We start from the raw sequence: 12928 nt of genomic DNA, 5'->3' as shown, positions 1-12928 counted from the left end.
GAGGTGCAGGTTTCTCAAAGGAGAGTAAGTGATACAAATGAGGCAAAAAGGCAGTTTTCACCCTCGACTTGTTTTTTTGCATCGAACTTTTCACTTCAGCAAGGCTCGACTTGTAAAACGTGATCCAGCTCCATTTTTCAGTTCATTTCCGCAAGACGAAAAGTGGCGTGGAATTATATTTTCTCGACGTGGCAAAATTAGAATTTGACACGTGGCAAAATTAGAAATTCCACGCCATAAAAATATAATTCCACGTCACTCCACGCCACTCTTGGTCTTTGGAAATGTACCGGAAATATGAAGGTGGATATGTTTTACAAGTACAGGGTTAAAATTGCCTAAACTGAACTTTAGGAGGGTAAGTGGTAAAACTTGACAAGTTCGAGGGTGAAATATGCAATTTGCCTACAAATGAAGACAACACTTCACTTGCTTCAATAAACCATCGTCATTAGCAAGACTAGAAAAATAGTATGCACACCTATTAGTCTCAATAATACATGCTTGAGTATAACATCAGCTAGTAAACCAAGCCTTGAACTTCCGAATAGCTCTGAGCACAGCACATTTTGACAGTACGATGGTGTCCTTTGTAACCTTTTCAAGATACCTGACTGAATCTGCAGGCTCATCCACTTTAAAAAAAAACGCTAGCACAATGGATGATGCAATCCTCCATGCAAACCGTGTTGGTGTGGGCTAGTTGGTAGTTTGATACCCGGGGCAGGGCTGGGCTCATTTTGCCGAGACATAGTTTCAATATATCAACATCACCAAATAACAAACTAACAACCAATCAAACATACGGGAATACCGGCAGAAATACCACTCACGTGCGGTACTCACTTCAATCCCGGCTTTGAAAAGTCCCGCGGAAACTTATTACTTCTCTCATAAGTCATTCAGAAATATAAATAAAGAAAACGTGGAAGGAAGAGACGACTAGAAAGAGATCATTTCTGCTCTCCACCTCAATTCAACAAAAATGAGACGTACTAGAAATCCTCGTAAGTATTTCTTTCTCTAATCAGCAATACTAGAAATCCTCGTAAGTATTTCTTTCTCTAATCAGCAATTTATCTTTGATTTCTAGCCCTTGGTTATTTTGATTTACGAATGGATCACAACGTTTTGGCATTTGTTTTGAGTGTTGAAAATCTTGATGAACACACAGACATGAAATAGAATGTGGATGAGGACATTAGATTAGGGGTTTTGAATAATTCACCTCAAGAGCTAAATCACATTAAGAGAATCTTGGCTCCGACCAATTCATGCCGCGTTACAGAAGAAGGTATATGTGTTTTTAGTTGTTTGCCTTTTTGTCCATGAATTGAATTTTGGATTAATGTCCTTCTTCTTTTGATTATTTCCAGGTCCACATGAGTTATCTGAAATTGTTGGATCTCATAGTAAGCTTATTGAAGGAGGAGGAAAGTCGGCGTTAGAGGATGTGGGTTCGGTTGTTAATGGATCGGGTTTCAAGAAGCTCCAGGGGAAGTTGTTTCGTAATTCACCACTGAGACCTTTTAATAAAGATGTAAAGGTTGCTTGAAAACTATATTCGCCTAAAACTTATTCAGCTCGAGAAAATGTGAATTCTGGATCCAAGTTGGGTTTCTTTCGTTCCTTTTATATCTTGTAATGCGATTAGGACAACTTTGTAAATAACAACTGCTAGGGAGTAACTTCTAGAAGCAGGAAAGATATGGTTAGTATGAAACTAATTAATCAACCTATTTACCCCCTCCACAGCCTCCTAAATCTACTGCTGGATTCAAGGTGATTACTAATGTTATTGTACCTACTGCTGAAAAGGATTCTACAAATCTTGATGCTGACACTAGCAAAGTTGTAGCTCCTCTTCGCCAAAACACTTGCTGTGATGGAAAGACTTCGAATGCTCATACTCAGCGACCGGTATCTTTAATGATAATTTTTAAACATCACCATCAAATTATTTATATACAGTGCAAATCTAAGATCAATAAAGGGAGAACATAACAGACCCTAAAAACCCACCTGCAAACAAGCCAACGTTTCTCCAAAAAATAATGTATTTCCATTGGAAAGCAAACAAATTCTGTCAAAAAGGCCAAACACTTCTGTACTGCTCTGGTACATGCTGAAAATAATAGTGCATCCGGTGCTGGCAAGTTTCTTCAAAGTTACCATCATCAGAAGTGCAGAAACACTGGAAAGAAGAAATATTAACTGTTAAACCAATCCCATGACAAGTTATACTTACTAGATTTAGAGCGCAAAGGATACAAATTCACAAGAAACACAAATCACTGTATGCTGGATCATAAGGACCCAGATTCCTCGAACAACATAGCTGTCTCACATTTACAAAACTGTTTAGCACCGGGTTTTTTTAAAGTTTTTTAACCCATTGCGCAAACATTATCATCTATTCCTATAAGTAGTCTCGTTCTTTGGGTTCTTATTCTTATTCAAATGTAGTATAAAAACACTGAGAGATTGATTATATACTTTCAATGACCCAAGGGAGGTTCTTCTAAATTTTTTTTAAAAGAAAAGCTAATTGTAATTTAAGTGATGTGAGGGAGCTTATTGTAGTGCTTCTAAATTGCTAACAAAGGGAAATAAAAAATAGCCTACTCGATAGTGATTGAGTGTTCTAGGAAGTTTGGTTATCAAACAGTGTAAGAGGAGATGTGAAAATAGGTGAAAGATGACCTATAGGTGGGAAAATAACACAATTTGCAACTCACCATATAACTAACTCAACCTAAAAGAAATGCTAGATCAAGAGCCACCCAACCCAATTGCATAATTCTCTTAATCACTTCAATTGGGACAAGGAGAAGAAAGGGGGAAAAGGGGACATATGAGAGTTTTAAGACTTGACCCATCGAGTCAATTTCACGAAAGATTGTCTGGATCGCAGTAAATGTTTGGTTTACTTTTGTTCACGTGTTTTTCCTGGTCCAGAATAACTACTCCCACCTTGCATAGGCACTAAGAGTCGACTGTGCACTCGGTGTTGGGTTATCAACACATCAATGCTACTACCAGATGCATGACTATAAAAAAAAACACCAGATTAACTGATGCAGTGATGTACTAATCTGAGTTAGAAGATTAATGATACCTGTCAAGATGATAAAGAGGTTCATCTATAAATAAGATCTGTGGTCGCATAACAAGTTCCCTTGAGATATTAACCCGTCTTCTCTCACCATTAGGGAGGCCCTTCATATAACAGTGCCCACCAATCAGTTTGTTCGCATAATCTCCCAAAGACATAGCAAGGATGGCATCCTCCACCAAACTCTTCTTTTGCAAGAATCCAGGAAGTTGTAAAAGAGCCGAGTAATATAGCATCTCTCGGACAGTGAGGGATCCTATCAAGGTCGATTCCTTTCTACATATCCCTGCTAAGTGGGGAAACAAATCTCATTGAACACAGGTCTATCCAAACTAAGACACTTTTTTTATGCATGATAGTGATGGAGATGGTGATTAATATTTATATCACTACAAATAACATTACAGTATTACCATAATTGTAATTAATTAATTATGATAAGAGCAGTATCATTTATCTAGATAAAAACAGTTATAATGTCAATAACAATAGTAGTAGTAGGTTTATTATTAACAAACTAATGAATACAGGTTCTCCACCAACGTCTGCTTATGATGCTTTAAGGAGAAGGAAGAACAAACCAATACGGGCAGATGAGCAGATCTTGTATGGGGATAACATGCATTATGCAAGCATTCTTTCAATGCTTGGCAGTTTGTTATGTGCATGGAATGTTAACACGAGAGTTACTTAGTTGGATAATCTCGAAGGATTGTCTCATGTTTAACTGGTAATTAGTTGGAACGAGTCATGTACAGGTTTCTGTTCATTTTCTAGTTAATGGGTGGGTAGTGATTATGCATGATTTAGTTTTAGATGTGCTCATTTAAACCTTAAAAAAAACTCTGATCACGGACAAAATTATGGAATGGAATTCCATTTTGGATCAGACTCATTTTTGTTTGTTTAGTGAGGTGTGGTTCCCTCAATAGAATTCATTTGGAGGTTGAACTCGGATTAATTCCAATTCTTCTTCACATCATATTCTTTTTTATTGTAGCACAGTCGTATCTTGAACATTGCAAACAACAAATAAATTGGTATCAGACTGGTACTAAATCATACTTTTGTTGTTTCCGCAACTTAATAGAAAAAAAAAATGTGTATACACAACTACACAAGTCAAAACATAGCAAGCCCTGTACAAAATTACAGGTGGGGACTCTCAACTACCTGCTGCCTAAGCCACCTTAGCCTCTTCCTTACACATCTTCTTTCTCCAAGCTTTCATCATTTAGCCTTGTCCAGCTAGGTGCTTCTAAACTAATATAACGGCTGACACACCAGGCCACCACATTTAAGCAACCTAGTAAGTTGCTCAAAACAAAACGCACTCAAGCCATTGTCCAATTTGGACTTTTTGAGTGTTCTGTTTTAAATGGGACTGTACTAGGTATCACATGGAATTTTGGCAGCTTTTGCTTTTGCAAACTGGGTCTCTATGGTATGATTGGTATCTCTTCTTTTCTTGATAAATTCACTTATCACTTGAATAATGACCATTGTCCTTGGTTCACAATACAGATTTTCTAACGCTGAAGTTACTCAAATAATTAGGACCATCATTGACTACCGTTGAAAGAAACCAGATATAAGTATCAGACCACAGACTCCTATTTAGATTGTTTTGTCCTTACAGTTTACCCATAGCAACGACCTCATTACTCTATATATATAGTTTACACTAAATATCAAGCACATGAATTGAAAATGCAGTCATTACTCGATATGATATTCCTAAATTAAGCAGAAAACACACCACCTTGCCAATAAAACAAAATGGTATAAATCATTAAAACTTACATAGGATCCATAAGGCAAGCGTGATTTCACCCCATTTACAAACACTTCACCAAACATCTTAGCTGGATCACGCAATCTACCTACAATAAACACAAACCAAACAACATTACATCTTCCAATCCTACATATTTAACAAACATTCATAACAACACACAATGCAACAAAAAGGCTTTACCCGAAATAACAGTAAGCGTCCCCGGTAAAGCATACCCATTGGAACTCTTAACAACCTTATCAGAATACTTCCTCTTGCCCTTAACAGTAACAGTCAAATCTTTCCAAACAATCGAAACACCCGCAATCTTCCTCACATCATTGGTAGAAATCTCCTGCATTGGTATAGACGGTAACGACCCACTATTAAGCTTAGAAAGAGCAGGTGAACCTGTGGCTGTCGTCGCGGCAAAAGGAGTTGGTCCTAGTTCTTCCTCCTCCTCAACTTGATCAATATCAATCTCAATATCATCCTCCCCCCAGTCTGGTGAATCTTCAAAAGAAATGGGTTGTCTTAAATTTGGTTTTCTTAAGTAGTATAAATTATTTGATGGTATTCTTGTTGTTATTGGACTACTTGCTGATGATGATGAAGATCTATAGTTATCTGACTGTGACTGTATTTCCTCCATCTCAATGTTTCACATTCTACTTTGAACACCGCAAGGCTCAAAACCCTAAGAGAGAGTGAAGTGGAAGTGTTTATGTTTTATTTCCTTTGCCACTTTTGACCCGCTTTTTACGGTATTTATTCTTTGTCTCTTTTTACTTTAATAAGAGGAGATCTAGTGTAACCAGATAAGGGTGGAATTTGAGCCGAGGGCTCGGAGCTCGGCTTGGGCTTGGCTCGTTTAAGCTCGGCTCGAGCTCGCTTGTTTACTATATGAGCCAAGCTCGAGCTCAAATAAAAGCTCGTGTAACAAATTTTGATGAAGTTCGGCTTTCGTTTAGTTCAAATAGCATATTTATAGTGTAAAATAACCGAGGGCTCGGAGCTCTCGGCTTTGGGCTCGTTGGTTTAAGCTCGGCTCGAGCTCGCCATTTACTATATTATAGGGCGAGCTCGAGCTCAATTCTAAAATTTTCGTCAAGCAATTAGCGAGCCGAGCTTGAGCATGGTAAAGCTCGGCTTGTTTAGCTCGAATTCCACCCTTATAACCAGATGTTGGGATCAAAGATTTGTCTGTATCTAGTTTTGAGTTGATTTCAGGAGTTTTGGTAAGTGGATGTGTTTGGGAGCATTGGATAATTAGTATTCGTAGCACGTACGTTATGGTTATATATCTTTTGTTTTGTTTCCATAACTTGATGATTGTATTCAAGTGAAATCCATAAATTACGTAAGTGAATGAATCAAACTAAAAATTAACAAAATGCCTATCCCAGTAACGTTGTTGATACCTCCACCTCCACAGACGAACCCATGTTATGATTATATCACAATCTTATATCTCTATAAGTTTGTGATTAACTTATTCAAAAGATCTATTTGTTACGTGTGGTTGAATTTTCTTTTGTGAAATAGTTTAGCGATCTTTCTACATACCATCTTCATTATCCAAGAGAAAATTCTTTGAGTACATGTATCAAGTGATTTTTTATTATTATTATTATTTTTTTTTATAAAAGTAAGATATTCATTTAAAAGTCCTTTCTCCACTAATTCCTAAATCCGACCCAGGAGAGAGCGACAAAGTTCTGTCTCATGGCCATAGTCATTATGGAATTTACACCACAAGGATTTGTCCCTTGTACTTTTGGTATCTTCTGAAAGCGGATAAGGCGGGGAAGAAGATTCCCACTTTTCAACTTTTCAAATATAACAGAGTACTTGGCATTGAGTAGGGTCATATTTAGCTCAGGTAGAGTCTTTCCATCATGATTGAAATTGACTTGCTTCTGATTGTCATTCTTTCCATCGTTATGTTGTTGATCTGACTGTTCTTGCTTCGGCTTAGAATTCTTGCTGTTAGAAAAATCTTTACCCCGAATATCTTTGTCTCTTGCTGCTTTTGCCGATAGGTTCTCCTCGATACAAATGTGTTGTTCAGCCCTAACATACAGATCGTACCGAGTTTTAGGGGCATCTTTAATTAGAGAGTGGTAAAGATCCCTTACAATAAAATTCGAACTTCTGTCTCTTTCATAATATAATGCTTCTTTAAAGGCGAAAAGAGGAATCTCATCAGAAACTTCTGGAACATCTACTGCTGCCTTTCAAAACCTAGTAACAAAAGTACGTAACTTTTTCTCAAGTTGTTGCTTGATGTTCATAAATGTGTCGACATCCTTTGGCGTCTTGCAATTATGGCGGAAACGATTAGCAAACTGATTTTCTAGTTCATTGTATTGGTGAATTAATCTTGAAGGCAACTTACTAAACCAGCGTAATGCTTCTCCCTTTAGAGTTGATGGAAAGAGCTTACACATGAGCGGATCATCTCCACCCCATAACACCAACTTATTTTTGAACGATAGAACATGCAAGCCAGGATCTCTTTCCGACTCATCATAAAGTTCAAAATTGGGTTGTTTGAAGTCGGGATGGTGGTAAGCTTTTCGAATGTCGGTTTAAAACTTATCAAGCATGCGCCATCATTGGTATCAAGTTTTTCATTCTTACATCCCTTGACTCATCTCGATTGTTAAGTTCTTTTGCAATCAACTCTTTCAACTGTTGTTCTGTTAGAGTTAAAGTATTGGCTCGAAGAGCTGCACGCCCCCGGTCGTGCTCATGTGGAGAAGGATACTTTCCATTGTCTCTTATTGGAGTTAGAGATCTTTGGCGGCATGCACGATTAGCTCCGACCGGTGATTGTCTTTCTATATCCCTGTAACCAGCCTGCCTAGGCTGGTAGTCACCCTTGGTAGGGCGGTCGATATAATTATACTACTCTTCCATGTTTGGTTGCTCTTGTTCTGCGGTGCCCGCCTTCCTAGTCATGTCGGACATATCTCGGATGGCGGTCTTCCCTGAAATTGCTTCTTTGAGGCAAATCTTCCTTTTGAGATCGGACATGTCTAGGGTAGTAGTTATCCCTGCCAATCCGATTCTCCCCATAAGTTTGGGTAATAAGGTCATTACTCTTAGAGCGTGCACGGGTTGATTGTGCTTGAGAAATAACATGTTGCTGAGGACGATGAAGTGAATCTTCAAGACGGTCCCATACACTGTTATGGCTTGCGTCCCTGCGTGGTCGCCTTGATGTTATTGAATTTGCAGCATCGTCCACCGGCCTTTTCCTCTTTGCCAGCTTCCTTCTCAAGTTCCTATTAAAAATTTTGACTCGTTGTAACTCACGCTCAACCGTATTAGGGGTGAATTGGTTGTTACTATCACCTTTTCCGTTAGTTGGTGTGAGAGTAATGTCCACGTCCATATCCATGTCAACTGAAGGATCGACATGGACAGACAGCGGACCGCGTGGAGGATTACCGACTTGTCGGTTTTCTTGTTGCAAGACTATTAGGGGTGGTGGCGGCATTTGTACTGCCGTTTGCGGTTGCGGTGGCGGAGGCAGTGCCGGTGCCGCTGCTACAGTTGGATGTTGAGAATTGATCCTACCACTAGGAGCAACTTGATTGTTCAACGGTTCTTGCATTGGCCGACTTGAATTTCGAGGGTTGTGATTCCTATTAGCAGGAGGAATATGTTGACTATTTGGTCTGCTTCTTGTGCTTACCATCTTGATTGTTTAACGTGATAATGGATTCTAAAAACCGATAGACGGCGCCAATTATGTTTCGGCAGTAACCTACTTCAACACAACGAGAACAAATGATAAAGAATGCACTAAGATATAGAGGAAATTAATGTTAGGGGAGATGAAACTGAACCAAGATAATGGCTGCCTACGTACCCAAGATCTACTATCTAGGGATCAAATTTCAACGTAGTTCACATTATGAGAACAAATAGTTTTTATATGAATGAAGAGATTGAGTCCTACGAGGACTGTGTTTGTTTTTGTCAAAAGAATTCTTATCTCTTTGAACCTCTATCCTTATATTCTACAATAATGAACCTGATATATTCATAAATAGACTAGTTATTGGGTGTAGCTAGGATTAAGCCCTTGGGTTTAATTGATTTGGGCTGGATTCGTGGGCTTAATGAGCCACAAAGTGGGGGTCTATACAATAAACTATGAACACTCATTGTTCATATGAACAATCACTATTCATACATATTTGGGGTATGAACAATCACTGTTCATACCTCAGCATGAGCTATGAACACTCATTGTTCATTTCTATTTGGGGTATGAACAATCACTGCTCACACCTCAACGTAATGTATGATCAGTAAGAATACCTATTGGAGTATGGACAATCACTGTTCATACTAACATGAGCTATGAACAATCATTGTTTATACTTATTTGGGGTATGAATAATCAATGTCCATACCTCAACATAATGTATTATCAGTAAGAACACATATTGGAGTATGATCAATCATTGTTTATACCTCAACATGAGTTATAAATAATCATTGTTTTTTTTTTATTGGTAAGCGAGGTTTTTAGAGAGGTCCCCTACCCCTTTTCATTAAATGAAAATAAAGCTTGTTACATTCTGACATATTGCTTGCCACTAGCATCTTCAAAAATAATTTTCTTTACATCCTCGGAAAACGAGCTAGGTACTAAGTCTATGTAACTAACAGTAGGAATATTCCTTGCTAATGCGTCAGCTAATCTGTTAGTTTCCCTGTAAACATGTTTTATTTTAAAATGTACGAACTGTTCCTTCAACATTTGAATCTTTCAAATCATCATCTCTGCTGTCCATGGATGCTTGCTATTCTTGTTCAAGAAAGATATGACATTTGTGGAATCACTGAACCTCAAGCTTTGTGATGCCTTGTCTCACCGCCATCTCCAATCTTTTTAAATGCCTTGTAACTCTATCAATGCGATGTTCTCCTTTTCAGATTTTCCATGGCTAGCTGCAATTACTTCACCCGATCATTTTTAATTGCTCTTGATCATCCCGCCTCTGATTGCAACGCCCCGTCTATCGTATTTAGGTTGCTGATATCTATTTCTGCTCACGTCCATCTGCAGTATTCACATCTTCTCTATTTCGTACCTATATCGATATTCCACCTTTCCATAAACTCTTGTGCTGCTGGACCTGACTCCATTCTAATGTTCATCCCCCACAGCCTCGTTCTGACATCAGCCCACACTGCTTCAACCACCTGGTGTGCATCCGAGCTTTTGTTTTTAAAGATGCGATCATTTCTCGACCTCCATATCCAGTACATGAAAGCATTCCAAACAAGTCTCCTTTAATCTTGTTCACATCCTTTTCCTCTTGTTACTGTTTCTACCCATTTGAGTTCTCCCTGCCAAGTTGTTTCAATGACTCGCCCAAAACCAATTTTCTGAAGCAGCTTGCTTCACACTGCGTGTGCTAAATTGCATTTGTGAAAGAGATGCTCTTCTGTTTCTATACCTTGCCAACACAACACACACGTATCAGCTTGCACTGTCTTCCATTCCTTTAGCTTATGCAAGGTTTTAAGACCTTCCTATCATCGCCATCCAACTTATGAATGAATGACGCAGGATTCTATTAGAGAACCATACCAACTTGTCCCACTGCACTGTTTGTTTAATACTCCTCAAGCTCTCATATGTATCCTTCATGTTGTACTCTCCATGAATTGACGTAGTCCAAACAACTTTGTCTTCCTCCCCCATAATGGCCACCTGTGCGATATCTCCAAGAAACTAAGAGAAGTGATAATGTATATGTTGTGGAATGTTCCACCTTCCTTCCTCTATGTAATCAGAGACCTTATTATTCACATGGCAAGTGCTGTTGTATAATAAAGCTTGTGGAAACTTGTTTCGTAAAATCCCAGCAGAGCACCATGGGTCATTCCAAAATTCAGTTTCACTTCCATTGCCAATTTGGTGAATAACTATTTTTGCTGCCTCCTTTCTTACCTTTAGTATATTCTGCCAACTCCATGAGCAATCTTGCGGAATCTTAATCAGCCAAAAACTTCTTTCTTTTATCAAATGCTTGTATACCCAGTTCACCCATAAGTTATCTGCCCTTGTGACAATCTTCCATATATGTCTCATAGTAGCTGCTTGATTCACCGTGGCCAAGTTTCTGATCCCCAAGCTACCCTCTTCATAGGGAAAGCATAAAGTATCCCACCCTATCAGTGCATGGGACTGAGCATAGTCGGGCCCCATCCACAAGAAATTTCTACACAATCTATTGATATCATCATATGTCTTCTGGGGTATAATGAAAGATGCCAGCCAATACACACTCAAATTGTTTAAAACTGCCTTAATTAATTGTAACCTTCCTGCATAAGATAGTAGCTTCCCCTTCCAACTTTGGATTCTCCTAGACACTTTAAGAAGTAAAGGCCCATAATCAGTCGAGCTTAACCTTTTATTTACAGTGGTAAACCTAAATACTTCACAGGCAGTTCACCTCTTGCAAAATGTAAAGCCTGCTCAATATCCATGCATGTGGAGTCATCAACTCCTGCAAAAAAAATGCTACTCTTCTGTAAATTGACTTCTAATCCTGAAGTCATCTTAAAATCTTGTATATTCTGTTTGAGTTGCAAAGCAGACTGTGTATCTCCATGCATAAAAGCCATCAAATCATCTGTAAATGACAAGTGAGTAATAACAGGATCTTCACACTTGTGGTGTAGTTTATAGTGCCCACTACTCACACTATGCAATATAATATCAGAAAACAGATCCATGACAAGTACAAAAAGGTAAGGTGATATTGGGTCTCCCTGTCGAATCCCTCTTCTTCCTCTGAAGTACCCATAAGAGGAGCCATTAATCATGATGGAATAAGATGATGTTTCCACACATGATTTAACCCAGGTAATGAACCTGTCTGGAATACCCACTCTTCTCATGGCAAATTCCACTGCTTCCCATCTCACCGTGTCATAGGCTTTTTTCAGATCTATCTTTACAGCACATCTAGGGGGGTGATGATCTCAGTGATAATTATGCATAATTTCATGGGTAAGCAAGATATTATCCTATATGCTCCTTCCCATTATAAAGGCTAACTGGTTAGGATTAATCACCTTAAGCATCAAGACTTTCATTCTTTTTGTCAAGACCTTCGTTATGCATTTGTACGGTCTATAATCTCCCAAAGAAGTGGGTATATGCACTTTAGGAATGAGTGTTATACTAGTGGCATTTACCTCATTCAGCATCTGATTGGAATGGAAAAAATTCTTTGTTGCCTTTGTAAAATCTTCACCAATGATTCTCCATGTGCATTTGTAGAAAAAAGAAGAAAATCCATCACTCCCCGATGCTTTATCATTGCCAATGTTAGCAAGTGCTTCGATTATTTCATCTCGAGTCACTTCTTTCTGTAGACTTTCATACTCTTCTGTATCGAGCTGTTGCCGGTGTTCCATCCCTCGAAACACAGAGAAGTCCACATCTTGCATATCGCTAGGGCTGTATAGTGCTTTGTAAAGGCTACACATTCATCCCCAATCGCATTGCTATCCTGAATAATATTTCCAGCAGCGTCTTTTAGGCAGGATATCTTGTTACTCACTCTTCTAGCTTGCATGGATTTGAAGAAATATTTTGTGTTGTTATCGCCCAGAATTATTACTTAATCCCTCGACTTTTGCCTGAACATGTCCGCCTTTGAGGTAACCGCTTAGATGTGTGTTGTGATGGCTTCTCTTTCTTTCCTAATAATTTCTCTATCCAGCGGTTGGGCTTGCAGTTCATTCTGAATCAAATCCATTGCCACCTTTGTTTCTGTTACTCTATTCACCACATTCCCCACACGTTCTCTATTCCACTGTATAAGAGCAGCCTTTGTTAATCTGAGCTTTTTCATGAATACAAACATTAGGTTTTCCACAACTGCATTCTGCCATGCTTCCTCGACTTTTTGCATAAAGTTTCTCTCCTTATACCAGAAATTAAAAAATCTGAACGCTTTTCTTTTCTGGTTTCTTTGGATAATTCATCTTAC

At 38.6% G+C, this 12928-nt stretch overlaps 1 protein-coding gene and 1 long non-coding RNA gene across 5 annotated transcripts; one reads left to right on the top strand and one right to left on the bottom strand.

Annotated features, from left to right (window-relative positions):
* The first annotated feature begins 438 nt into the window (after positions 1 to 438).
* LOC147516196 (uncharacterized) lies at positions 439 to 1630 on the top strand. Of its 4 annotated transcripts, none has more exons than XR_015210972.1 (3): positions 503 to 1048; positions 1094 to 1294; positions 1377 to 1630. It is a non-coding gene; the product is annotated as an uncharacterized LOC147516196 (long non-coding RNA). The 4 variants fall into 4 exon arrangements; XR_015210970.1 differs by having other exon boundaries at positions 511 to 1007; XR_015210971.1 differs by having other exon boundaries at positions 522 to 1007; positions 1175 to 1294.
* A 293-nt stretch (positions 1631 to 1923) lies between these two features.
* LOC147516195 (ABC transporter G family member 3-like) lies at positions 1924 to 5648 on the bottom strand. The gene is made up of 5 exons (XM_086593186.1): positions 5094 to 5648; positions 4919 to 4998; positions 4225 to 4228; positions 3119 to 3401; positions 1924 to 2194 (listed from the first exon to the last, which is right to left on the bottom strand). Exons 1-5 carry the CDS (start codon positions 5542 to 5544, stop codon positions 2011 to 2013), a joined length of 1002 nt encoding a protein of 333 aa, XP_086449312.1. The 5' UTR covers positions 5545 to 5648; the 3' UTR covers positions 1924 to 2010.
* Between the last annotated feature and the right edge of the window lie 7280 nt (positions 5649 to 12928).

The sequence above is a fragment of the Coptis chinensis genome, chromosome 2 (genome assembly GCF_015680905.1).
Source record: "Coptis chinensis isolate HL-2020 chromosome 2, ASM1568090v1, whole genome shotgun sequence".
NCBI classification, from domain to species: Eukaryota; Viridiplantae; Streptophyta; class Magnoliopsida; order Ranunculales; family Ranunculaceae; genus Coptis; species Coptis chinensis.
This window is presented reverse-complemented; position numbering and strand designations above follow the sequence as displayed.

Bases quoted from the DNA above. Each gene is read 5' to 3' on its own strand.
- LOC147516195 (XM_086593186.1), bottom strand. From the start codon at position 5,544: ATGGAGGAAATACAGTCACAGTCAGATAACTATAGATCTTCATCATCA. The intron at 4,999-5,093 runs GTAAAGCCTTTT...TGTTTATTGTAG, and splicing joins GACGCTTACTGTTATTTCGG to GTAGATTGCGTGATCCAGCT. The intron at 2,195-3,118 runs GTATCATTAATC...TCTTCTTTCCAG, and splicing joins CCTCTTTATCATCTTGACAG to TGTTTCTGCACTTCTGATGA.